General features: G+C 40.9%; 1 protein-coding gene across 3 annotated transcripts in view; it reads left to right on the forward strand.

Annotated features, from left to right (window-relative positions):
• The window catches only part of hipk2 (homeodomain interacting protein kinase 2), an 85,270-nt gene extending 58,985 nt beyond the window's left edge, over nucleotides 1–26,285 (forward strand). For 2 of the 3 annotated variants that reach the window (XM_061822052.1, XM_061822053.1), the window contains exons 3-15: nucleotides 1,460–1,583; nucleotides 2,026–2,145; nucleotides 3,449–3,535; nucleotides 8,841–9,025; nucleotides 9,134–9,296; nucleotides 11,196–11,421; nucleotides 11,982–12,103; nucleotides 14,862–14,989; nucleotides 16,478–16,660; nucleotides 17,440–17,763; nucleotides 18,598–18,842; nucleotides 18,940–19,094; nucleotides 20,458–26,285. In XM_061822052.1, the coding sequence (XP_061678036.1) occupies nucleotides 1,460–1,583; nucleotides 2,026–2,145; nucleotides 3,449–3,535; nucleotides 8,841–9,025; nucleotides 9,134–9,296; nucleotides 11,196–11,421; nucleotides 11,982–12,103; nucleotides 14,862–14,989; nucleotides 16,478–16,660; nucleotides 17,440–17,763; nucleotides 18,598–18,842; nucleotides 18,940–19,094; nucleotides 20,458–20,922 (2,527 nt within the window). In that variant the 3' untranslated portion in view covers nucleotides 20,923–26,285. The remainder of the gene's footprint in view (nucleotides 1–1,459; nucleotides 1,584–2,025; nucleotides 2,146–3,448; nucleotides 3,536–8,840; nucleotides 9,026–9,133; nucleotides 9,297–11,195; nucleotides 11,422–11,981; nucleotides 12,104–14,861; nucleotides 14,990–16,477; nucleotides 16,661–17,439; nucleotides 17,764–18,597; nucleotides 18,843–18,939; nucleotides 19,095–20,457) is intronic. The other variant, XM_061822054.1, reaches the window with a different exon arrangement.

A 26,285-nucleotide genomic window follows, 5' to 3' on the forward strand; every position in this document is an offset into this window, starting at 1 on the left:
GTTTGCTACTGCTAAAGAAAGGACACACTCCGTCTGCAAAGGGCAATCAAAACTGCTGAAGAGATTGTTGGTACCCACCCTTGAGTATTTGCACACTGCCAGAACTAAAATGAAAAAATGCAAAATCCTGTTCTTTTTCCAGCTCCTTCCTTCAGTTAGCCACTACCCATCAATGCAAACTAAAACAAGCAGACATTCGAACAGCTTCTTCTCCTTGGCCATTAAGTTCTTAAACAAATAACTTTCAATTTCATTACAACAACCTGCCAATTTTGTCTTTTGTCTTAAGTTTGTTGTCACAACTCTTTAAGGCTTACTTATGCACTCACTGTAATAGTCTAGCCACGCTGCACTATTTACTCAACGGTTGTTGACCAATCCTGGCCACTCATGTGCCTGAGAAGCGTCTGCAACATTTGGACAATTACCATTGCCCCAAATTATTTCAATACAAGTCATCAAATTATCTCACTACTAGTCACTTTAAACTGCACACGTTTCCTGAAGTTTGCACGTGGTCTTTACACTGGACAATAGTCCAGTTCTATTAATCATTTCAAACTGCTGTAACTGCTTAAGAAAAAAAAATTATATCACATTACTGATGACATTTTATTGCTCAGTGATTGTGTTTTATGTACCATCATGTCTCAAAAGTATTCTGTCAATTGACAGTGTGTTGTCGTACTAGAGTGGCTCCAACTGCCAGAAAAAAAATTCATTGTGTGTGTTTTGACAGAAAAATGAAAGATGATTCTGATTGTTTACATGTGCCCTGCAAATGTTTTACATAATTTAGCTTGTACTACATGCCCAGCCCCAAGTCAGCAACGATTTGGCACTGTTCTTGTTCCTATTCTGAATGGCTAGCCTCTATTTGGGCCCTGTGATTTTTGTAGTGCAGGGTCATCTGAAGATGGATGATTGGAGATGGTAATCACGTTTCTATTAAAAAAAAAATCCAAAATTCCACTTATTGTCATGTCACCAAAGTGTAGTTATGTCCAAAGATAATGCCGTTAGTTTGTATCTTATTGCTCCTGTTTATGGACAGCTCACTCCTCTTGCTCTGAATTTTCACTTAGTATCTGTCGTCCCCCAGCAAGCTCACATTATGTGTGAAAATAAGCTCTTTGCATGGCTGGTGCCTCTTTCACATCTGTGTGTGTGTGTGTGTGTGTGGTGTGTGTGTGTGTGTGTGTGTGTGTGTGTGCGCGCGCGCATGTGTGTGCGCGCATGTGTGTGTGTGTGAGGTTTTAATATAAGTGTCAATGACAGTAAAGTTCTATTATGATAGGAGCAGTTCCATCTAATGTGATCACATTAAAAATAATGAGGAAAAAAGTAAGGAGAACCTCCCTGTAAGCGATGGTCTTTATTTGTTTCTTTTTCTTCTCTCTTTCCTTTCTTTCTCTCTTTTCTTCCTATTTTTCTTTTCTTCTTCACCTTCACCACACAGAGCTCCGGAAATCATCCTGGGCCTGCCGTTCTGTGAGGCGATAGACATGTGGTCCCTTGGCTGTGTGATAGCTGAGCTCTTCTTGGGATGGCCACTCTATCCTGGAGCCTCTGAGTACGATCAGGTATTGGACCCTCAGTTGACTTTCAACAACTTTTTGGATCCTCAGTCCTTGATTGTTTTTTTGGATGCTTGCACACACACACATAAGCGTACATGTGTGCTATCAGTGGGATTTTTTTTTTTAATGGGTAGCACGACACCCCCGTTTATAGCAACATATGCCACTGTGTCACTTGTCCAATTAGTGGGCTCCTGTGCTCCAGAGCGAGACCTTGCTGAATTTCCTCAATCAGAATCTATGGCAAGATCATGGCAGAGATCTGCCTCCACACCAAACAAACTTAATGGGTTCAACACAAGCTTGGGAAAATGTCTCATTTGTAAATAATTGCTACATTTGAATTGACGCTTGTATTCTTAGCTTTCTGAAATGTTCTTTGTCCTCAAATTGCAGAAAGAAGAGCACTCTTGAACTTTTTTTGTCTTACTTTTTTGTCTTGAAGATCCGGTACATCTCACAGACTCAGGGTCTGCCTGCAGAATATCTTTTGAGTGCAGGGACAAAGACCACCAGGTTCTTCAACAGAGAGACCGACTCAACCTATCCTCTGTGGAGACTTAAGGTACATCCAAACTGATCTAAAAATTGTGAACAAAAATAACAAAAAAAACATTACAGACACATGCAAAAAATACACACATCAATATGAACGAAATTGTACAATGTTACACTGTTTATTGCTAGCATTTCTGACCAATATTTTGTGTCAATGATAAGCAAGTCAGATCACTGCACAGTCTTTTCACAGACAATGTGAAAGATCTTCAATGTGGTCAAAGATTTAGATGGTGTCTTATTCCCTCTAAAACAAAGCTGCACAATTTGTGCCAATGGATTGTCATTAAAACAGAAAAACCCCACTGCAAATACAGTTTTGTATGATAGGAAAAAGGCATGACAGACGTATTACTTTAGCCACAAGAGCGGTGTTATCCTGTCAAATTGAGCATCATGTAAGTGCTCTTGTACTCTAGAGGCCAACTAGCCATGAGTTCAAAAAGAGTGATATTTGATCACAAACATTCAGAATTTATTATCAAATGCATCTCTTCCTAGTACATGATTTTTAACCACATCGTTTCATGTTTTATTATTTTGTTCCGAACCCAATTTTAGTCTTCTGCTTTTCTTCACTGACTGTGATTTATTTTAGATGTATCATGTATGTGTCAATATCTACAGCAAGTAACAGCTGTGCTTAAAGGAAATATGACGAGTGCTTGAACTTTAGCCTACGCAATGTCATGTGTAAAAAGTCACTATCTTGATTATGAACTCATGGTGGCAAATCGATGAGCAGCTGTGTTGATGTCCATATGGTTTTTTTAAACTTCATGGACTGTATTTTGTTTGTACATTGCGCATTCTTTTAGCTGCTTGATTTACATGCCTCTGTAACAGTTTTGGGTGGATGGACATTTGGCATTTCCTCAAGTGAAAATTAGTCAGTTGTACTTTTATTTTCAAATTAGTCATATTATTTTGGAAAGATACACCAAAGATTGTGTTTTTTGAAGTCATTTTTTTTTTTTTTTTTTTTTGCCAAGTGACCACATAAAGACATGCAGATAGAAAGATACGGAACAGCTTATACTTTATTGAGAGTAAGCTGCACGGGTTCTTGAGTCATCCCAACCTCCAATGCAACGGACTGTATATTTGTTCATGCATCTGCTTGTTTTTCCCCAATCATGCAATGTTAGATGAGCGTTTGTACGTGACCCTGGTGTTTGCTCAATGGGCAAGATGAGTCCTGCTGTACATCAGCGACAAGAGGCTATAATGAGTCAGATATAAATAGTGCAGGTCTAGAGGGGAAGCGTGCTGAGGGTTTGAGAGGAACATCTGCTTTATGTCTCCAACAGACTCCTGAGGACCATGAGGGAGAAACAGGGATCAAGTCCAAGGAGGCGCGCAAGTACATCTTCAACTGCTTGGATGATATGGCCCAGGTATGTGGTATCAATATTACAGAGCACAACTCATAACAGACATGACAGCAAATAAATAAATAATGTATCCTGTATTTGCTTACTGTATACCACACCTGAGTAATTGAGTAATTTAATGACATTTACAATAAGCAGGGTGATTCATTTCCTCTCACCACGGCACACATTGTAAACTGTTCTGGGTTGTTTCCCCCACAAGAAAAGGGTATGCTGTGGCTTTACAACAACTACACAACTTGAAGGTCAACTGACAGGCATATATACATTTTAAAATAGATATTATTATGAAAACTACATGTAATACTATTTACTTCAATGTCTATATGAAAAAAAAAAATGAGTGGAGAGCGTGTCATTAATGCGCAAAGTTGCGGAAGTCTTACTCGACATCCCGGTGGCAGCCATATTGCCTGCAACATCATTTGCAGATGTTACACTCGGACAGTCGCCATAGAAAACACGTAGTGGCACCTGCTATAGGAGTGGAACGAGGGAGATTTTCAGATTTTTTTCTGACCCCTCTTCTCACACGGAAGCTCTTTTTGAAGACGAGAACATCTCACAATCGAGTGAAGTGACCGGGTCAATATTACCCCATCGTTTCGAGCCATATTTAGATGATATGCGGATCACTTCTGACAACGGACTCCCGACAGTATGTATGATAGTATGTAGCGTACTCAGGAGGACCCATGCCAGGCGAAGTAACTACTTCAGGGGTGCCCAGACACCGGTGGCCAGTGGGGGGAGAGTTCCTTTCTCCTCCCACACACGGCCAAACCACCTACCCGCCCGATCCACCTCCGCGTCGAGGCTAACGCCGGCCCTGGCGGCGGCAACCACATGCCCCCCGAGGATGAATAGCTCAAAAATTAATAGCTTTTAATAGCTCTATACACACCTACCTGTCATTTAGAACCGACAAAGCTCTTGTCCTTTGCACCTCTACAATCCATTTTTCATGGCGAACCGGGTCTTTTGGAAAAGTGTGTAGATCCTCCCAAGTGTTCGAGCAAAATGCAGCAATACAACAAGCTGGCATTTCGGCCAACACGATGTAAAAAAACAAGTATTTTTTTGCCGGTACAATAGGTATAAAGCAATAAAAACACTCGACCCCGTTACTGCAAAAAACACCACTTCCTGGTTCTTCTCCAACACAAATGCCTCGAGAGGATTTTCATGGCAGGAGATGCAAAAATCCATATACGACAACATCCTGACGTGTGGTAAAAAAAAACGGATGGGTCCGGGTGACTTTTTTTGTTTAAACATACTAAAAATTATGTTTACGTGTCAGTGGACCATTGAAAGAAATATTGGGAATTGCCGTCACCATGGTCCACTGGTTTCCACATCCCCCTCACAGTTCTGAGGCCTGGGGTTCAAATCCCTGCCTCGCCTGTGTGGAGTTTGCAAGTTCTCCCCGTGCGGGTTTTCTCCGGGTACTCCAGTTTCTTCCCGCGTCCCAAAAACTTGCATGGTAGGTTGATTGAAGACTTTAAATTCCCCATAGGTGTGAATATAAGTGTTAGTGGATGATTGTATTTGTGCACCTTGCGACAGTTCAGGGTGTACCCTGCCTCTTGACCGAAGATAGCTCGGGGAGGCTCCAGCATGACCACGACCCATGTGAGGAAAATGGGTGTGGAAAATTAGAAATCCTGGTCCGAATGCATCCATAATATTGCTTGTGCTTTTTATGTTACCAAAAATTCTCCAGGTCATCAGTGAGAATCTGTTTTGATGACACTGTGTAACAGCAGGAAGTGACCAGCAATAAGTTACAAACACAACGAGCATAATGTCACTCTGTCATTTTTCCTTGCGACTCGCAGTGAACTCACCCCTCCATGGTGGCAAACTTCACATGCAGCCATGACATTTTGGTAGATGATAGTTTTTATTTGCCTTCACTCAGCCAAATACTACTTCTGCTGCCAGACATGACAAAGGGAATAGAAAAAGTTTGAAGATTTTTCCCAGGCTTCTTTGCCTCTCCAAGAGTTCCATCTGATATGATGCTTGATTCTGCCCATGATAACGACAAAGCTGGTGAACTTTTTGCTTTGAAATGTGTTCATCTTGATGCTTAAGCAGCTGCAGCCTGTGGAAACTGTACATGTGGGTACATGCAGGTACATAAATGATGGGGAAAATTATGGTTGTCCAGTAAGGCCCATAGCGGCTCTGAAACCTGTCTGGAATACTGAGCTCTCAGCCAGTACAAGATTTTATCACAGCCTGGGCTTGTTGAATTTACAGTTGCCATGTAAACACACTTATAGTACACCCAGCACATAGTTTAATCAAGGCTGCCTGCATGAGTGTTGCTATATCCCTGGGTCATCTTTGTCTCTAACGCAAGCTCCATCAGCCATCTTCCTCCCACTGTTCCAGACCAACTCAGCTCACGATGAAAACACAGAGTAGATAAAGCTGAACAGATGTAATGCCATTTCACTATCCTCCCATATAAACAAGCCACTGTTGTGGACATCTGTCCCTGCATGTATAGTGGATGACATCGCTAAAGGCCCTGAAAGACGAGAGAGCTGCGGGTGCCAAGAATATTATAAACCTTCTTTCTGTTGCGGGAAATGCGACAAGGCATTAGTCCCAAGCATATCTAATTTGAGTAAATCAGGGACCATCTAATTGAAATGAATTGGAAGCCTCATATAGGTGAGAGGGCGGGCAGAACGCTTGACTGTACTCGGGGCTCCCATACTTCAAAATCTCTACAGTCAATCACTCTATATAGGTCACAAAAGCAATAGCCGAAAAAGAATGGAAGACGAACATTATCTTTTGCTTTCTTTCTTTAATTTTGATAAGTTTGACATACTGTGTCAAATAGTTGAAAGCTGCTAAAAGGTTATCTGTTTCTCCACTTGGTAGAAAATGGTTGTGATTACATAAATATGCTTAATTAATATGCGTGGTGGGGATATATTGTGCATTTGAAGTCTAAATATTCCCTTCTTCCTTTATTACAGTATATAAAGTGACAAATGTGATCGCTGTACTTTTCTACCACACTGCAAAAAAACTAAACATATAAAGAAAGCCATTGGTAGTGTGGTGGCTCACATTGCTGACTTTTGCTTATGTAACTGAAACATTATCGATTGACATTAATTCTCCACGACATACGTCTCCCTCTTGTGGAACTGGATCCCCCACAATGTGATAGTGTTCGATTTTTATAACTTTTATGGTCGCACCCTTTACTAATTCACTTCCCTGGCGACAAAAGCTTTGGTAGGCAAATGCGGCTTCTTTGTTAATGTTCTTGTTTGGTCTGTTATTGCCGTCACTTTGGCATCGGCAGATTTATTCGTACTGAAGAGCTGCAAACAGGTCAGCATCCTGCTGGCTTTGCCACACATCTCCTTTGGTTTTGTGTGCCCCATCTGCCACCCCTGTCTTCACTCCTGAGTGGAATGTCAGTGCTTCTCAAGACACAGATGTGGTTGCATCCAGCAGATGTTCACACGCAAGGCCAACATTGCTCCTTCTTATGGCTACCCTCCCCATATTTGTCACTATATTCAAAATAAACTTTGCGTGCCTCATTGTGAGGTGCTAAAACAGCATCATTTCAAGAGATAATACACTACATCTCTGAATAGAATGATGACAAAATCTCACACGATCCATAGTTCTTATTTAGTATTATTGACCAACCCTGATGTGCACCTTTCCCAAAGTCATCTCTCCCACTATCTGAGGACAACGTGATTATTCCCCTCCCGATTCCACAGATTATTCCTTTATCACTACAGGGAGGTGTGGCTACAGCTCCGAACAACATGCATGGGGAAAAAGAATTGCATCAGATTTGTGGTGTTGACTGGCAGCACATCTGATAGCCCCTGGAGCCGGCCTGCAGATAAGCGCTTGTAGCTTTATGAAAGCAGAACTGTTCCTCTGCATGTCACGGTAAACAAGGCTGTCTGTCTGCTCCCAGTGTCCTCGTACTGCCTGACAATCTTGTTGGCTTAAACAAAGAGCAGCTATATCATGACCTTGGTGCTTGTTTAAACACAGGGAATGAGGCACAGCAAGTCCAATCTTTTCCACGTTGTTTAGTTTGCATGTTGGTGGGGCGCAGAGGAGCTGTAATAAATCATTACTTTCGCTAATGAGGTTGTGTTTTCATTGACGTCTCTTCATCTGTTTGTTTGTTTTGTGTGTGACTGTTTTCTGTTTAGTGATGGAAATGGTCCCATCGAATTTAGTCAGGGAAGAAAAAACATTGATTACATAAACATGGTAGAGACTATAACTTGCCAGTAGGTGGGAATAACTGTCTTTTTCTGTCATTCATGTGACAGTTGCTCATTCTTAAAGTGTACTGCATCGATAAACTTGTCTGTCACTCTGAACATAGAAAATTGACTGCGCATTTAGCAGTAAATTTAACACAAGAAAATAACAAAAAGAAAAAAAAAAAAAAGAAAAGCTTTTTCACATCATTTTTTTTGTCTGTGCTTGTGCAGTTTCTTACAACTAAAACAAACCAAAAAAAAAACGTCCGTTTTTATCTAGATACACAAATTCCGATCCAAGAAACAAGGGAGAATTTTTTGCCAATGATAAACATTCATGGCTTTGCAGAGGCCTGTGGACTGTTAAGAGTGTTTGATAAATGTAAAATGTGCATTGACTTGAAATTCCAGGTGAGCTTGCATATTATCATTGAACTTGCAGATTCAATTAGTCGGAGCATTGAACAGTTTTCCACCCAGGGAAACAACGGCTTTGCCTGATCTGTGGCCCCAGGTGCAAGATTGAAGACCTGAAGCCCACCTCCACTTCAGTGCCTGTTAAATTGTTGCATGCTCTCCATGTTACTTTGCATGACAGCAGCAATGTGCTGCTCAAACTAGCATTTAGCCACAACTTGAGCCACAAGGTTTAAATACATTTTAAGGCACATGATGCAACTGTTTGTGTTTATGTTCACTTTGTCACGTCAGCTTTTTCCACAGAATGAGATCCTGTATGGATGAATCCCTTCTTTCTCCTCCCCACTAGCCAGATGTTGAATTCTCCGTTTTTTATTTACTCTTGTTTTCACAACTCAGCAATGGATATACTGTATAGATATTTCAAGTGGCACTACGAATAGCAGTGCAAATGTTTATAATGTCACTCCAGAGCAAGTCTTGGTGACACCTGGATTGAGGAGGTTCCAGATTTTTCCAGTATGGGGAAAAGCTCCTTGGGGGGTTTTCCCCCATGTTTAACCTTCTACAAATACACAAGCGTGCGCTCTTGACAGTTTTGCTGCCTGCAGGTGAATATGACGTCAGATCTGGAGGGGAGCGACTTGCTGGCAGAGAAAGCCGACAGGAGGGAGTTCATCGACTTGCTAACCAAGATGTTGACCATTGACGCAGACAAGAGAATCACACCTATTGAAACACTCAACCATCCTTTTGTCACTATGTCGCATCTCCTCGATTTCCCGCACAGCACTCAGTATGAACTCCTATTTTACCTACTTATCTCCTTTTCATCGTCTTTAATGGTGTAATTGTATCCAGCACTCATCAAACCACGCACGTTGCGCTCTTTGTCACTTTCTAGCGTGAAATCATGCTTCCAGAATATGGAGATCTGTAAGCGCCGTGTGAACATGTATGACACGGTCAACCAGAGCAAGACGCCCTTCATCACCCACGTGGCCCCCAGCACTTCGACCAACCTCACCATGACCTTCAACAACCAGCTCAACACTGTGCACAGCCAGGTGACACTCAATTCCCTTTTTGTCCTTCATCTGTCACTCAACAATGACATGGATTGGTGTGTAAAATCTGTCCTTGCAATATTGGTCAACATCAGCCTCATCTGACAGTGAGCAATTCATTTAATTTTAGTCTATAACTGTCTTGTCCAATGAAGTACAATGTATGTGTTTTAGCCCCAGGGCTCCCTCTACTGTTGTAAAGAGCGAGTTACTTTTGAGCCACTATACTTTGGCTAATTCCAAATAGACGACAGGAAGACGTGAATTGGTTCATGGATGGTGACTTGATCAGAAGCTAAGATGGCGAGCCAATGAATGTAACACTAGGAAACCGACCATTGTCATTGTATTATTTTATAATTTTTCCAAGCATGTACATTTGTAGAGGCAGTGCACACAACTCCAAAATAACATAACATTGACCTCCTAACAGGCAATCTAGGGTGACTGAAATGCTGTTATTGGTATTGGTATTTCAAACCATGTATGCAAATGGTTTTGAAGGTTTCATTTAAGCAAAAATGACTACATATTGATGCTATAAATGTGAAGAGCTGAGCAGCTCATAACCAGCTGTTTGTCACCCCCCCCCCCCCCCCCCCCCCCACATCACATGTGTGTTTCCGTCTCCCAGCCTACGATCCTGCCTTTTTGCCTTGTATATCTGGCTGGCTGCATTTCTGTCTGCATCCGCGTCCTATGGGATTGTCATAAACTGCTGATTGCACACATGACAAGCCCTGCTTCCTGCTTATCTTGCATTCTGGCGCTTTAAGGCTTCAAGAAGCCTTTTACCCCGGGGTTCCTTTCCTTCCCTTCTCTCATTCTTGCCCTCCTCTATCTTCTTCATTTCTCTCCATTTTCCCTGGTTTGATCTTGTGGTGTTTTACTTCTTCCGTATGGTGGGGAAACGGAACTGCTGACTTTTGACTTTGCCAAGATTGATATTGTTATTCCCAAATTTGTTTACTATCATATAAATTCAAATATCTTTACCTTCAATTCAGTTGAAGCATCTTGCTCACACTCCTTTGGATGTAATGTGAGTTTTGCTGTGATTTACCCAGATGAACTATCCTTAGGCGTCTTGATTATTTGCAAAGCGGGATATCATCTTAGCCTTGTATTTACATTATTTCAATTGTTTATGATGATTGTCACAGTGCCATATTGATTATGCTCCCGCCCACCCTTCACCGAGCACATGAAAGAGAGTAAATGAAAAATGAAAATGCTGGCTATATATTTATGTCCGGTCATACGTATGCTTGTAATGAATAGGTGATGAGACAAGACATGTTGGACTCGTGTGAGAAGGGTACATAATTGATGGATGACTGTTGGTAAAAAATGACTCCTGTCAGGCATATTGATTTGTAGGCTGCGACATGAAATGCCAGATTTCCCAGCAGCTCATTACACAGACTCTTTGTGATTTGTATCATTTTTCAACAGACATTTCAATCTATGGAATTCAACACTTCTTGCTAAATGTTGCATTGTTTAAAAGAAACATACAGCATGTGTAGTGCTCATGTCATTTGCTTATTGTGGCACAGCAGACTCAGACTATTCTTGTCCGGGGAAATGAAAGCTGATGCGTCAATACAAAATACGTTCATTTAGTCTAAACATAGAGGGGTGCTCCATCATGCCTGATTAATGTAATATTTTGAACATTGATTGCCCATCATTATTTTGCCAGAAACACATTCGACATCGCCGTCTGTATGATTTCTTTTGGGTTCCATCAGTACCAGTCAATCCACCTTCTATCGATGGAGTGATTGTGCCTCCTGTAATCTCTATTGTTTTTATCAGCTTCGAGCTATTCTACCTGCTGCTCACTTCAGCATCAGCCTCTCATTTCTTTTCATTTTGGTTCCATCATTCCTTTAGGCTACCAACCTGGTTCCCTCCTCCACCAACAATTCCACCCTTTCCTTTGCAAGTCCTGATGTCTCCATACTAAACTACCAATCTGCACTCTACCAGCCCTCCGCTGCTTCCATGGCAGCTGTGGCCCAGAGGAGCGTGCCCCTGCAGACGGGGGCTCCTCAACTCTGCACCGCCCGACCCGATCCCTTCCAGCAGGCGCTCATCGTCTGCCCTCCTGGCTTCCAAGGTAAAGAGGTCGTACCAGTCAGAATGCATTAGCGTACCAGGAACTGTGATTGAACTGAAGCCTTTGGAGATCTGGAGCCAAAACCCAACATATTTACACAATGTTTTTGTTTATTTAAATAAATAAACGTGTTTACTATTAATCTTAAAACTTTTAATTTTTTCAATACTCCGTTATCTAGTGTAATTGATCCCTTTTTAGTCAGCTTTTGTTTTTTTCCAGTGTGGAAAGACAGGCCCTTTTTGACATGTTTTTGCTTTTTGCTGCGAATCTCAGCCAACTGCACTCCCAGAAGTGTCAGTTTTACTCTACCAACAACTCGCTCATGATAAGTTGAAAAGGCAATAAATAAATGTTCACCCTTGCAGTTATACACTTCCAACAACCAAGATTGCTTTGAGGCAATGATTTTCATTTGTCTCTTTCTTTATATTCCTTGAAATAGATGGTACACCTTGTCCACATTTTGGAACATAGTCAATCCTCTAATGAGTTGCTGAATCTAAACATTATTTGTATTGAAATTTGTTGACATGCTTTGTTTTTCTTCTCCTTCACAGGACTGCAGGCATCGCCTTCCAAGCACAACAGTTTCTCCATGCGGATGGAGAATGCTGTTCCCATAGTGACACAGGCCCCCGGGACCCAGCCTCTGCAGATCCAACCAGGCCTCCTTACTCAGGTATGACGGCATTCCAATTTAAATAATACTAATGTACACTGTGTGGACAGAAGTGGGGTATTACACCTCCAGAAAGTTAAAATGAAGGAACGTATTAAGTCGTCGTTACATCAGCTTCCGCACTTCTGGGAAGACTTTTTTAAAGATTGTCCTATCTTTCTTCAGAACATTTGTGAAGTTAGAGGACACTGGTGGACATTTGAGAGCTCGTATCTCTTTTGTACTTCCTACCAAAGTTGTTTGAAGAGGTTGAACAAAAACTCTTCCATGTCAAACTTCTTCAACCGTGCCACCATGGACCTTTGTTGTGCAGTAGTACCTGTAATTGATTCGGTGCTGTGTCTGAATCTTGTCTTAATCCCATAGATTTAATTATGAAAGTGCTTGTCAGTTACTGATATTGAAGGAAAAAAAAACCCTGGTATCTGGTATTTGGAAACCTTCCTGAAGAAACTCAAACTACTATTGATTAAAGGCTAGAAATGTTGATGACCTGGTCGCATCTGGCAGTTTTTTTCGCTTCTTTTTTGAGCCCATTTAGTTTAAGATTTCCCTTGCATTGCTTCGTCTCTCTCTCTCTCTCTCTCGGTCTCGCTCTCGCTCTCGCTCTCGCTCTGTCTGTCATCCTCACTGGCTGTCTATCCAGCTTCGATCTTCCTGGAAGCTGAAAGGGCTCCACTTAGGAGCACACTGTGCAAGAGCCTTTCACACCGAAGGCCTTTACGGAATGGAGCTGGTGACTTTTTGCTGTTAATGTCATGTTTTCGTAAGTAAGAGTGACTATGCACTGTCAAGCACTTCCATCACCACTTCACCTTCTTCCTTATGGAAATTTCCAGTAAGGCTTGAAATATCTCAGAGAATCATGGGAGTTTGAAGCACTCCCTTATCTCCAGTTGATCATGCAGTAGGCAGGCAGGCACACAGACGGCAAAGCCCTTGAGTGTGTGTATGTGTGTGAGAGCATGCCTGTGTTTCTATGGTGGCTTAATCTGTCAGATACCAAATGGTGATTAGCTCCAGGGCTGCTTCCGAATCAGCCACTCCGAATTAGAGCCCTCAGAGGATCTCAAAAGGTCAGGAGAAGCTAGAATCGGGGCCCGAAAGACCAGATAATTCATAGATACACGAAATTTTGATAAGGAATCTCTTAAGGACAAAATTAAATGTCTTGCAAAGAATTTAGTAAATTGCATTTCTCAATGCTTAGAGTGCAGATCCCCAGTGTGCTGGTCTACACCAAACCTTCTGTGTGCCTTTGCATGTTAAATAAAGACACGAGGTAGCCGTTAACATAAGCAGATGGTTTATATGGGCCAGCATGCAGCACACCTAATAACTGCCTGTATGTTTGTATCCTCGTGTTTATTCCTTCACTGTGGGAGGTCTCTCTGGTTTGGTTTGATTGGTGGTGTCTTGCTATTCTTTTCTCCCCACATTTGCCTGAGCCCATGGGGTCAGTGTCGCCCCCCCAATGCCCACTATGCTCAGCTCTAAAAGGGTACGTATGCCCCAACCTTCACGGTTGTGCACGGAGAAGAAGGCTCCAAAGCAGTGATGCAGGGAAACCAGCAGAACCTTTATCTGGTGCAGGAATGCAGAAAATGTGGAAACAATCAGGGAGTGAGAGCTATGGCTTTCAGAGCCCCGAGGTGACAAAGGGCTTTCACCCGGGGAGCGTTGGTTGGGTTGAGGTGGGAGGCGGCAGGCTGCTGATAGTGCTGGTGGGCTCTGTGAGTAGAAAAAAAGGGCCTCTTAACTGGGTTACCATTTCAGGGCAGACAGGCTAGTTACAAAACACAGATGCCTTGTGACAGAGGCATGTAGAGAGCAAGGAGTGGAGAGTGAGTGCGCAAGAGGAGGAGGAGCAGTAGATGGATGGATGGATTAGCATGTCATAATGACATGTTGATAAAAGGCCTTAGAGGTAAAGGCCATCGTCACAAGCGCAAGAAAGTTCCATTAGAAATCACTGAGGAGGAAGACACTGCCTGCAATGTCAGACTGGGACAAACCAAACATCCTCAGCCAAAGCATCCAAAGTAAATATGTACAAAAGTAAATAAAATAATAATAATAAAAAAAATAAATACCGGGGAATTTTATCAATTGCGCAGATAAGGTGCTTTACATTCTATATGGCACCTCTGCATCTCACACCTGATTTTCTTTTCTCTTGTCTTCCTTTCACATTATTTAAACATGCGTGCACTGCAGTGCATACTGATGCTTTTGTAAATAAATGTGCAAAGGGTATTAAATGAACAATTCATTAGCCCTGACATTGAAGTATAAATCAATAGAACTGCATTAAACTATTAGTGCTACAGAGAGGATCGCACAAACATGCTCAGGCAAGCACACACGCATATAGACTTACACGCACATGCACACACTGTGCCTGTTTCTCTTGTTTACAAGTACAAAGTAGCTTTTTCCACAAATTGAATAATTAATAGCTATCAACTAAATTCGAATCTATCACAAAATCATGCGAATGTAGTTTATATCTCATTTTGTTTACAAAGAGTATATTGGTGAGGCTAACATAGTTCCTGTTATTGCTTTTCCATGATTGTGAGACTTGCATTTATTACACTCTTAAAACTAATCATCCCAGTAACTCATGTATTCGTGTTACATTATAAGCGTTCCACAATAGATGAATGTCTCTCCCTTTGCTGTCTTTTTAATTTCCACTTTCTATCTAATCCGCCTGTGTTTTTACTCCCTATTGTGTCTCACCCTACCTCAGCAGGCTTGGCCCAGCGGCACCCAGCAGATCCTGCTGCCTCCCGCCTGGCAGCAGCTCACTCACAGCTCAGTTCAGCATGCCGCCGTCATTCCTGACTCCATGAGCAGCACACAGCCTCTCAGCAACTGGAGGTAAACAACAGCAGTTCCTTACATTACATTACTCAATCCGTCTTGACCCCTGTACATGTTGTGGCTAAGGTTACTTTAAAACATGCAGCAGTCTCATGAAAACAGCATGCTACTTACATGGGGCTATTGAGGTTATATGTTTACATGGGCAACAGTATGCCCTCTGCATTCCTCCATCACATTAAATCACACGTAGGTCAATGGTAGTACAAAGTTTGTTCATTGTAGGCAGAATTCAAGTTTTCTGTTCTACTCACAAATGAACCAGTGCAAAATGTATATTATTATTTAAGTGTTTAAAAAATATTTAATGAACTCGACAAAAATGAGTCCGAAATGTTTTTTTTTCTTTTGCTTCCCTACTGCGGGCCTCCTGTCAACATGCTTTTGGCAGGAGAACATACAGTACCATTCAAACGTTTCTACACGCGTTGTCATTTAATATCATGTAAAAAATGTCTCCAAACTTTTGTCATTTGAATACTTTCAGAATTCAAAGGCATTCATAGTTTTAATACTGACACAGATCATCAATTCAGGACAATAAGTCACAGAGTCGTGTTGATGGCTGTTAGAGGTCCAAAGGTAATATAAGAAAATGGAAAAGTGATTGACTGAGGAGTCAGTATCTCCCTGACAGCCTGTCCATTATCTTTATCGTATCAGAACAACACTGGCACATTCGTTTATAAGTGCAGATTCACCTCACGGAGGTGGGCAAGACGAACACGAAGAGACACGATGCTTGACAGTGAGACTCCTTGACAAATGGATGAACTGATAGAGAAACAGGATGCAGGTTTATAATGTGAATGTGCACAGTTGCCGGGGACATGTATGTTTAGACTCAGTCTCAACTCTGTGATGACCCTTCCACCCCCCAATTTTCCTTCAACCCACCTCTTCCTCTCCTTGCTTGTCCCTCCCTCTCCTCCTGCTGCAGCTCTGTGGTCCACAGAGAGATAATCAGGAAAGTGTCGCACTTCCTCTGCAGAGCGATCACTCCGCAGCTGGTGTCAGCGCCTCTACCCTCCCTTTTTGCTCTGTACCTCACTTAGTCCCTAATCATCTTGTCTTTTTAAAAAATAAAAGTCACTACTGACACCTGCTGGCTCATTGGGTGGGGGATTTTGATAATACATGTACTGTACAAACTTCTTGTATTTAACTCCCTCCAGTTATTACTGTGCAACTTCTTGGTTAAGTAACGATCTATCAACATATGTTTTTAAGAGGTTCTGACAGTGTAGTTAAATATCATCTCTATTTTAAAATGTTGAGGATTCGAACAGACCACAGAGGTTAGAAGTTCTACGTTTTAAAATAAAAAACAACTTTAGTAGTATGTAAAATGTAACTATTATTTTTGTAATTGTAGGAAATCAGGTACCTGTATGATTTTGCAAGTGAAAAAAGTTTGCCTCTGGCTGTGTCAGCTCGATGTTCTCCTTTAAGCAGCTTTGATTTAAAACTATTTTTCTACTGCAGGAATTCTCACCCTCATGGCAGTCATTACAATCCCATCATGCAGCAGCCGGCCTTGTTGGCTGGACACGTCACTCTCCCATCCAACCAGACGCTCAATGTTGGAGTGGCACATGTTATGAGGCAACCGTCATCCAATAATAACTCCTCTTCCAAAAAGAACAAACAGCACCAGAATTCTGTCAGGTGTGTGGTAATAACGCTTACATTGGCTGACTGACAATACGCACATGTGCATCACTTACCGGTATTTGTTGTAATAGAAATGCTATTATGACAAACGACATAAACAAACAAACAAATGAAAAAAATTGTAGCAAGCATTTTTGATTTTCTATTAAACCACACTTTTACTTGCCACACAGCGACATCTCAATAAATTAGAATATCATGGGCAATTGAATTTGTTTCAATTGAAAAAGGGATCCAGATTCATAACACAAAATGTGTAATATTTCATGATTTTATTTTAGTTTTATACTTTGGATGATTGCACTCTGCAGCTGAAATCTAAATGTTAGTAGGTGGGAAAAATGTTTAAAAAAAAAAAATCAAAATTACTTCAAATATAAAAAATACGTTGGAATTGGCCTTCTGAAAAGGATATGTCCTTTGTTTTCCTCCCGCATCCCAAAAACACGTGTGGTATGCTGATTGAAGACTCTAAATTGCCCATGGGTGTGAATGTGAACCAAATGGTTGTTTATATGTGCCCTGCGATTGGCTCGCAACCAGTTCACGGTGTACCCCACCTCCTGTCCGAAAATACCTTTGAGAGGCTCCAGCGACCCTTGTCTCTCTTAGTCTTATGTTTTTACTTGTTTTCCGTGTGAAAATGACTGCTGTGAAATAGGTCATTAAAATTACAAAGGCAATGGTGGCGGAAGACCTTTACACGTTACTATTAAAGCTCTTGTTCTTATGTTTTTGATTCTCACTTCTAATTCTTTCTTTCTGCCATAAAGGAACACTTCAGCATATGAAGTGTCGTCCACTCAGGCAGTGCTTTCTCCGCAGCGCTCCAAGAGGGTGAAAGAGAACACGCCTCCACGATGCGCTGTACTCCACAGCAGCTCAGCCTCCATTTGCCCACCCCCGCATGGCTGCGGGGGTGGCGGTTGGGGGACTATTGAGGCCGAACAGGCTTCCAACACCACCCGCAACCATCCACACCAGCAGCACGTCCCCAGACAGACCATCATCATCCCTGACACGCCCAGCCCTGCGGTCAGCATCATCACCATCAGCAGTGACACAGATGAGGAGGACAACCACAAACATAACAATGGGTCAGTTCTGTGTTTTGGGAGTAATTGAATAATTGTTATGATTATGTTTTCTATATTGATGCCAGTACTGCTTCTGAAAGTTGTTGACTTATATGTGTGAAGTGAAAGTGGGCATATTTGATTATAGTGATTACAAAATTCCCAAAATATAGCATTCTCAGATGGGAATCCAAACGAAGCTATTTCTCGCAACTGCAGCGTAAACCTGACTTGACTTTGAGCACTCAACATTGCCATTTTCTTTTATTGAGCCAACAACTGGGATGCAGTTAGTTTGTGAATATCTCAAGGACAAGTTGGTGTTCTTTGATTCAAACTATCATCATGTACACATTGAGTACACTTGCCATGTCTGTTGTGATCCACTACGACAGCTGTATCAAAAGTTCTGCCTCATTAAGGATAGTAAAGTCCCTTTTGATTCCTTGTCAGAGCATATTTATATTAACAAAATATTATAGTAGATTTGGTTTTCTGTTCATATTCGGGTGTTTCTAATATCTAACCTCTCAAGACGCTTAATAAAGTAACCACAATGAGAGAAAAAACTCTTTAAAAAGATGCAGTGCACTTCGACTTCATTGCAGCAATCCACAACCAAAATAATGTTAGGATTATCTCGCTGACAGTGTCAAATCAAAATTGAGCATCATCATCATCTCTGTCAAGTTACATTTTTTCTGTTACGCATATGAACTCTGGTGACGAATAAAATAACATACTCACTTACTGTACTATACACTGAATATACGGGTATATCCTCTGGTAATTCATCATTTATTTATGACTGAATTGGAAAAACCTACCTCCCCCTCCCAACTGCATTTTCTCCAGTTCATCTTTGAAGCAAAGGAAGAATGTGATCAGCTGTGTGACTGTCCACGATTCACCTGACATCGACTGTTCCAGCAACAAGAGCCCTTACACTGTGGAATCCAGACCCGCCAATAACAACAATTTTGACACAAAGACTACCATACTCGACAACTACAACAACGGCAACCCGCGCACAATCATCATCCCCCCTCTCAAAACCCAGACCAGCGAGGTGGTCAATGAGTGTGAGCGCTTGATGCCAGGTAACATCAAGTCACGTAAAGACAGCCTCGTGTTTTTCCAAAGATTTATAGCTTGCTATTTCCCGATTGAAACAAACTTTTGCCTCCTTCTGTGCAGATCCAGTGAACCATCAGAATTCCACTTACAAGTTCAAGTCCTCCAATGGAGTGGTTTCGGGCAATACTCACATCCCAGGTTGTGTGACTGCATCGTATAGACCCCAGCGCTCAGGGCCACACTCCCTCCAGCAACAGCCTCTTAATCTCAGCCAGGTAGAAAGACTTATAAAATGGCACAGTCACTGCTGTATACAAGTCTTAAGATTTGAGCTGAAATGGTACAAATTGTACGTACAGTATATATACTAGTATACCCAATTGGAAGATTGTTTACAACCACCCAGTCAAGTAACTCAATCAGGATTTGGGCATGACCCCCATGTGCCTTGTAAGGCCACTTTGGTCAATTCTACGCTTACAATGTAGTCCTTAATTTAACGAAAGTATAGTTGACTTAGATTGGTGCAGGAAAAATACCTTTTGGGATACACTACACTGACGGTGAGCTGTGGCTTTCACAATTTCATGTTCAGGGTCCAAAATGGGTTTTGGGACAGTATTTACTATTTACGACTCAGAGTAAAAAGGAAAATTTAACGAAATTGAAATCATTTTGGATAGGCCGTTTTACATTATTGAACATTTAGCATTTGACAAGCCCTGAGACAAAGTGTTCCCATAAGAGTAGATGATATGATATCTGCAAAGTGAGGACTAACTTTGCACGGGGTGTGGGGGGATTTCACCAAAATGCGAAAGTTCTGTGCCTATGACAATGACATAACCTGATTTCAGGAACTATGGTCCATATTCTCCCAAATGCTTAAAGCTCTTTTCACACTGCACATAACAAGGTTCAATTTGGGCGCAGTGCCGATGACGTCAGACAGTGCATCCTATGGGGAAAATTGTGTGATTTCAGAGTGAAAAGAACTCCATAATTTGGCGATGTTGGAGGTTACCGTGTAAAAGTGAGAAATTTAAACGAGCCTCAAGTACAACTGAAGTTGTCTGCAAATAGTTGTAGCTCACAGAAGAACCATAACTCATGGAGATGCTGCCGTGCCTCATAATCGGGGCGGTCAATCGTGACAAATCCATATTGCCAAGTTGCAGCCTACTTCACATCCAAAAAAAGGGGAAAAGGCAGTGGGTACATCCTGTTTGGTTGCTTAGCAACCAGTGGCAACTATTGCAAGCTTTAACTGGGCTGCCACTCTCTCATTGCCCTCCCCCATGGTGAACACTGCTCAAAAAAAGTGCAGTGTAAAAGCACCTTAGTAAGCCAGACCAACATGTGTTTAATTTATTTTCTTTGTGATTGCCAAATGTCCCATTACCATTATGAACCTCAAAATATCCTCCTCCAAAGTTCTAAAATTGGAAAAAAAAAAAAAGTTTTGATTGAAGGACAGGGGGGGACCCAACATGACCTATCAGGTGCAGGATATGAATTAATTCATGCATTTACTGAATTCAAATATGTCATAAGATGTTCTAGCTGAAAAAGGGAAAGATTTGAAGTGGAAAAGAGAAAAAAATGGAACCTTGTATCATCTTTCACCCGCTCCTCCAGGCCCAGCAGCACATGGTAGCAGACCGAAATGGAGGTCATCGCCGCCAGCAGGCTTATATTACCCCCACCATCGCCACTCAGGCCCCATACTCCTTCCATCACAATAGCCCCTCTCACACGGGCAACGTGCATCCACACTTGGCCACCACGCATCTCTCCAGCCAGCCCCACCTCTACGCCTACACAGCCCCCACCACTTTGGGCTCCAGTGGCACAGTGGCCCACCTGGTGGCGTCACAGGGCTCGGCCCGCCACACAGTCCAGCACGGGAGCTATCCACCAAGCATTGTCCACCAGGTTCCAGTCAGCATGGGACACCGCGTACTGCCCTCACCAACACTGCACCACAGCCAGTACCAGGCCCAGTTTGCCCACCAGGCCTACATCAGCGCCTCCCCTGCCTCCACGGTCTACACTGGATACCCACTGAGCCCCACCAAGGTCAACCAGTACCCTTACCTCTAGAGAAGACACTGGAGAGGCTGACCTGGCACTGCTGCTTCCACACACCAACCACCCTTTGTCCCATTGACACCCTACATACTCTCAACCTCACTAGTGAACAGAGACAGAGGACTTTGCAGTCCTCATCATACTCCCCCATATGACTTGAAGGTATAATGGAGAAAAGGAAGGAAAAAAAAAAAGATCCACCATTGTTCTCTAAGGGAAACACAGGAGTCGGATTAGAGAGTCACGTTTCCAGGTGATTTCTTTTGATTGTTTTTGTCTGAAAAGGGCCATCTTAGCTTTTGTTTGATTTGTTTTTCTTTTACCTAGAAGAAAGTAATGTCTCATTAGTGTTATACATCTTAACTGTGGGAAGGGACTGCTGAACAGGGGTTACTGACTGAAAGTTGAGAATCCCAAGATAATTTGGGAGAAGGTGAAATACGGAAACCTGCTGCTCTTCAAAGATACAAAAAATATCGATGGCCTTGAACTGTCTTCATATTTCCACACTTTTGGTGTTGCGAGAAAAGAGAGGCGACTCCCTCCACTCCACCTCCTCAAGCAGGAGGCTTCTGGAAATATAACCAACAGAAGAAGACAAACTTTTCTAATGTATTTATAGGTATATTTCTTTTGTGTTTCTCAAAAGTTCAGTTTTAGCAAGAGGCGTCTTAGCTGGGCCCCCATTCATAGAATGTAGCAGTCTCCACACATTTGTTTCTCTAACTTTCAAGAAATCTTTGTTCCAGATACCAATAGATTAATTTGTTCCTTGTTTTTAATGTGATTGCACAAAGTAATTATAATAACATAGGCATGTACAATTTTATTGTCCGTGTGTTTGCGTGTGTGTGTGTGTGTGTGTGTGTGTGTGTGTGTGTGTGTGTGTGCCTGCTACTGTCAGCCATGTGTGTAGTCCAACTCCTTTAGTTTTTGTTCCCTCGTAGTGCCTTACAGTTGTAACAACACAGTTTACTCCGCTTGGAAATCCACACAACACGAAAAGTTGTGTTGTCCTGCTTTGATAGGCTTGTGGTGGGACACAGTAGCGCTCTTCCAGGTTTAAGGTTTGCTCCCATTGCTTCTGCGTGGTCCTTAAAGGCAGCGTATATGACGATTCATGTCATCAGGTTTTTGAAGTTGAGTCATGTGCATGAGATAACTTGTCAAGGGTACTGACCAAAGTCATTCATATTCCTGATAATTCTTCTTCCGGAGTCGCTCCAGATTAAAATAAAAATAACGTATGTGGTGTAAATCCTATCAGCGTGAAATTAGGTGGTTGTGATGCGCTGTCATTGAAGAAAAAAAAAACATACTTTTGTTTTATTTGCTAACCCTAATAGCTTAATTCTAACAATGGCCAAATATTCCATACAAGTGATTTTTGTTTACTTGTTGAATGTGTGTCTTTTGGCTACCAATGACACAAAAAAGAATAAAATTATACATTTTTAATAATATAATTTCCCCAACACCTCTGAGGAAATGTGTTTTGCACCATTCCATAAGATGTTTTTTTTTATTATTATGTAGAACACTTTAATCAATAATACGTTTTGAACATCGCATTTGCTTTGTTATTTTTATTATTGTTGTTACCCTGGGTATATTTGTTCTTAATAACCATCAATTGGGATGTCAGGGATATCAGTGATTTGTAATTTTTTTTCTTCTTTGGTCATGTTTCTGTTAGTTCCAGCCAAAAGACTCAATGTGCCGTTTGCTGTTGGCAAAATGTGTAGTCTGTGGTGTTTCCGTGCGGCAAGTTGCGTCATTTTTCTGAAGTGCGTCACTGCAAGGGATTAATACTCTGCTTCACTTTTTGTATTTTCTACAAAATCTTTGTCAGAACAGAGTGTCAGTGGCACCTAAAATGTGTTTAAGTCTTTTCATTCAAGCAAGACTATTGATAACATTTCTTGCGTTTGCTGACTAGGTCATAGTTAAGACACCAAAGGTTGCACTGGGTTTTTAAAGCTAGTCGGAGAGGGGCCTGACGGAAAGTGATTGTGCCATGGTATTGGGGCGAGATTGTGCAGGGTGAGAGATACGGTAATCTCATCTGCAGCCAAGATATGAAGTGAGGAAAGGTACTGCAGAGACACAAGTGAAAGGTCGGGGGTCGCTGGTTGAAAAGCACTGGTTCTGTTTAGGTAGAGAGTGAATGCAACTCTATCTTTGGGACTCCACAATGATAACAAGTTGGCACTGAGCAGGTTGATCGTAACACTGAGGCCGAGTGTTTTTTTTTTTTTTGTAGGAGCACATTTAAAGCCACATGAATCCTTTTACTGCTGTCATTGTTCCATTTTCCAGCAAGATTATAGGACAGTACTGCGACAAGGGCTGCATACCCCTAGAAGGGCAAAGGTGAAACAAGCGTAGTTCAAAGCAGGAACACCATCAAGACGATTGGGATGAACATGTAGAGAATCAATAGGGCTGTCACTTGTATTTGCTGCTTTATTTAACTATTAGTTCTCTTAGCTAACGAAACATGCAGTCCCGAGTGACCACATGAGAACTCTTGTTGGTTTAGTGAAAGCCTCCCGTTCTCCTTTATGCCGTAGTACATTTGAAGTGATATTTTTTCGTTTTTTGTTTTTTTGAACATGGCTGTACATGTTTGTTTTTATTAGAGATTGTTGCAATAATTCTTGTGGATGTTTTATCAGAATGTGTGTCTTTCTATTGTATGTCACGCTCATTTCTGCTATATTTAGTAATCAGTGGAGGTGTGATTAAAGTGTGTCAATGATCTAATAGGACCCTATATGGGATATTTGTATTTTGGGGGCCACTCTTGGTGTCAAATAGAAACCATTGTTTAAAAGAAACCTTTCTTTCACCTTCTACCTGTTTCCAGAACATTCTCCTCAGAATCTATTACATCTTAACCTTTTGTTAACGTATAACACCATTCTCTATTGTAATCTGTTATAACATCTACTTAAGGCCATTTAGGCCCAAGCACACACGCAGAAGGCAGATTCATTGAAATTGTTATGAGACAGACTACTGAAACATTCCACAGCTTGCGGGAATTAAGCATTTATATGCTAGACTGCTGTCCCCTCCCCGATTTCACTGTCGAAAATATTTTACTTCTCGCACCAAAGACATCACATTGGCCGTGTACAAGCACACCCACTACAAGTCTTGCAACAGCGCTGATTTCATGTTGAAATACTTTACAAGTGCTTTCATGGATATTTGAACTCCCCCCCACCCACAAACAAACTAAATGCTCACATGCATAAGATGCCAGGAACATTCTAAATGAAAGTTTCCACAGTTTCTTAGTACATAAACAGTTGTATTTGTTTGAAGCATTTTCCTCCTCACACTTACCCCCCCCCTAAATATCTAGATGAAATTTCTAATCTAAAATCTCTCCAAATGTGCTTATTTACTTTTTATTGTAGATTTTTCTACACATTGAAAAAACCTGTCTGACATTGAATAGAATTGAGTATATCAATTAATTTTAAAAAAATAGCCAACAATACCTTTAAAAAGCATGAGCACGTGCACAACATGAATGTTTGACATTTGACGTCTGAAATAGCTTTGGATATTTATGTGTCCATTTTGCAATAATGATACACACAATCTCTAGCAAGAACACATTTGTGAGATGTGAAAAATATCCCTATCATTGTGATTAGAGGTTCTATATTTTCTCAAATTCTATAACCACCTAAGACTTTGTGGAAAATAGCTTAGTGTAAGATGCTGTTGTCAGTCATTTTGTTTCAGATAACCAATGTTTTGTGTTTTACTAAAACAAAAACAAACAAAAAAAGGGTGGGTGTCAGTAAAGTGGGCATCGACGTAGATAGTGACTTTCTGATTACCAAAATGTATTTAAGTGGGTTCAAATGTTTTCTTGTCAAAATGAGCATAGTGCTGTTATTTTTTGTAATGCCTTCAAAATAGCCAATTATGCCTCCAAAACTTTTACGTGTCATTTAAATTAGAGAAATTTATATAGAAGGCACTATTTCAATCTTTTAACATTGACTTACTCCCATTAAATGTGTCAAGAAGTGCTGATATGAAAATGTTGGTGAATCACTGAGAAACATTCCAGTCGGTATGGTAGAGGTTAAAAAAAAAAAGTATTTGATGATTAAAATTGGGAAAAGTGGGAAATTCACCAATTTTAAGTGGTTTTTTTTTTTATAAAACTGAATTTTTTTCCATTTTTTTCTTTCTTTTTTTGTGCATTTGGTTTATAAATAATGATGTGTGTCATGTCATCACAGTAATTACCAAAAAACATCAGTTTCCATGCAAGTGTTGTATTCCCATTCAAATACTGTGGATGGAAACCTGTGTCAGAATAGTCCTCATATTTGTTTTAATGTATGTTTTGTGGATCGGTAGTAATTGCGTTTCAGAATTGAAAATTCTTGATTAGATTCTAGTTTTAAATCCCTCGCTACCCCCGCCCAAAAATAAAAAAATAAAATACAATAGTTATCATGTTTGAAAACAAAAACTGCAAAGCTAAATTTTCTTCTGGAAATTTCCCAAATATGTTCAGAAAATATCCAACTGTTGGTCAGTTGATTGTGTTATTTGAGAACAATAATACAGATTCCAAGATCTGTGTCACATAATTCCTAATAAGATAGTCAAACATAATATTGGTTATTTTCTGAAAAGAATTAGACTTCCTTTTGTCCAATTATCTAAATAATTATGTTTAGATGTTCATGTGTGCTGCAGTGTTTCCTTGTACAATTTTCTTTTATTGTCTTTTTTTCCATTATTTGTCAATTGGGATATGCTGTCTCATTATTTTCTATTATTATTATTATTATCTGTTCATGTAGTGTTGTGTGTATGCTCTGTTCCCTAGCCTGTTCTAAATGTGTTATTAGGATGGATACTTTACTGGCTTGATCAAGTGTTTAAATGACTCCAATGACAGTAAGAAGGCTTACCAGTAATTAAAACACCCTAACCATTTGCTACTAAGCCCTTGTTTTACTATTATGACATTGTGTGCTTCTCTTAATCATTTTCGTTGTAGAAAAATTGAGTGAATTTCTATTAGGCTATGAGAAACTAATTATATGGTCAAGGATTGACTGGATCATGCTAGACAATAAGCAGCTTGGTCAGATAGAAGTCTAACTACACTATTTGAACTGTTCTCTTTAGTAACCGTAGGGTAAGAGGGGGCACGCAATTTGGTAAACTATATTATAGCTTGTTATTCACTGTTACTTTTGATCATTTTTTCGGTCTCCGAGGTGAATCGAGTTATTAATGACAATTTGTATGCTCACATATGCATATTGTATATGTGTAGAAATGTAACCACACTTTGTCTTGGATTTACAATAAACTGTTAAGTCACA

This window comes from Syngnathoides biaculeatus, chromosome 6 (assembly GCF_019802595.1).
Source record: "Syngnathoides biaculeatus isolate LvHL_M chromosome 6, ASM1980259v1, whole genome shotgun sequence".
In the NCBI taxonomy this organism is placed as follows: Eukaryota; Metazoa; Chordata; class Actinopteri; order Syngnathiformes; family Syngnathidae; genus Syngnathoides; species Syngnathoides biaculeatus.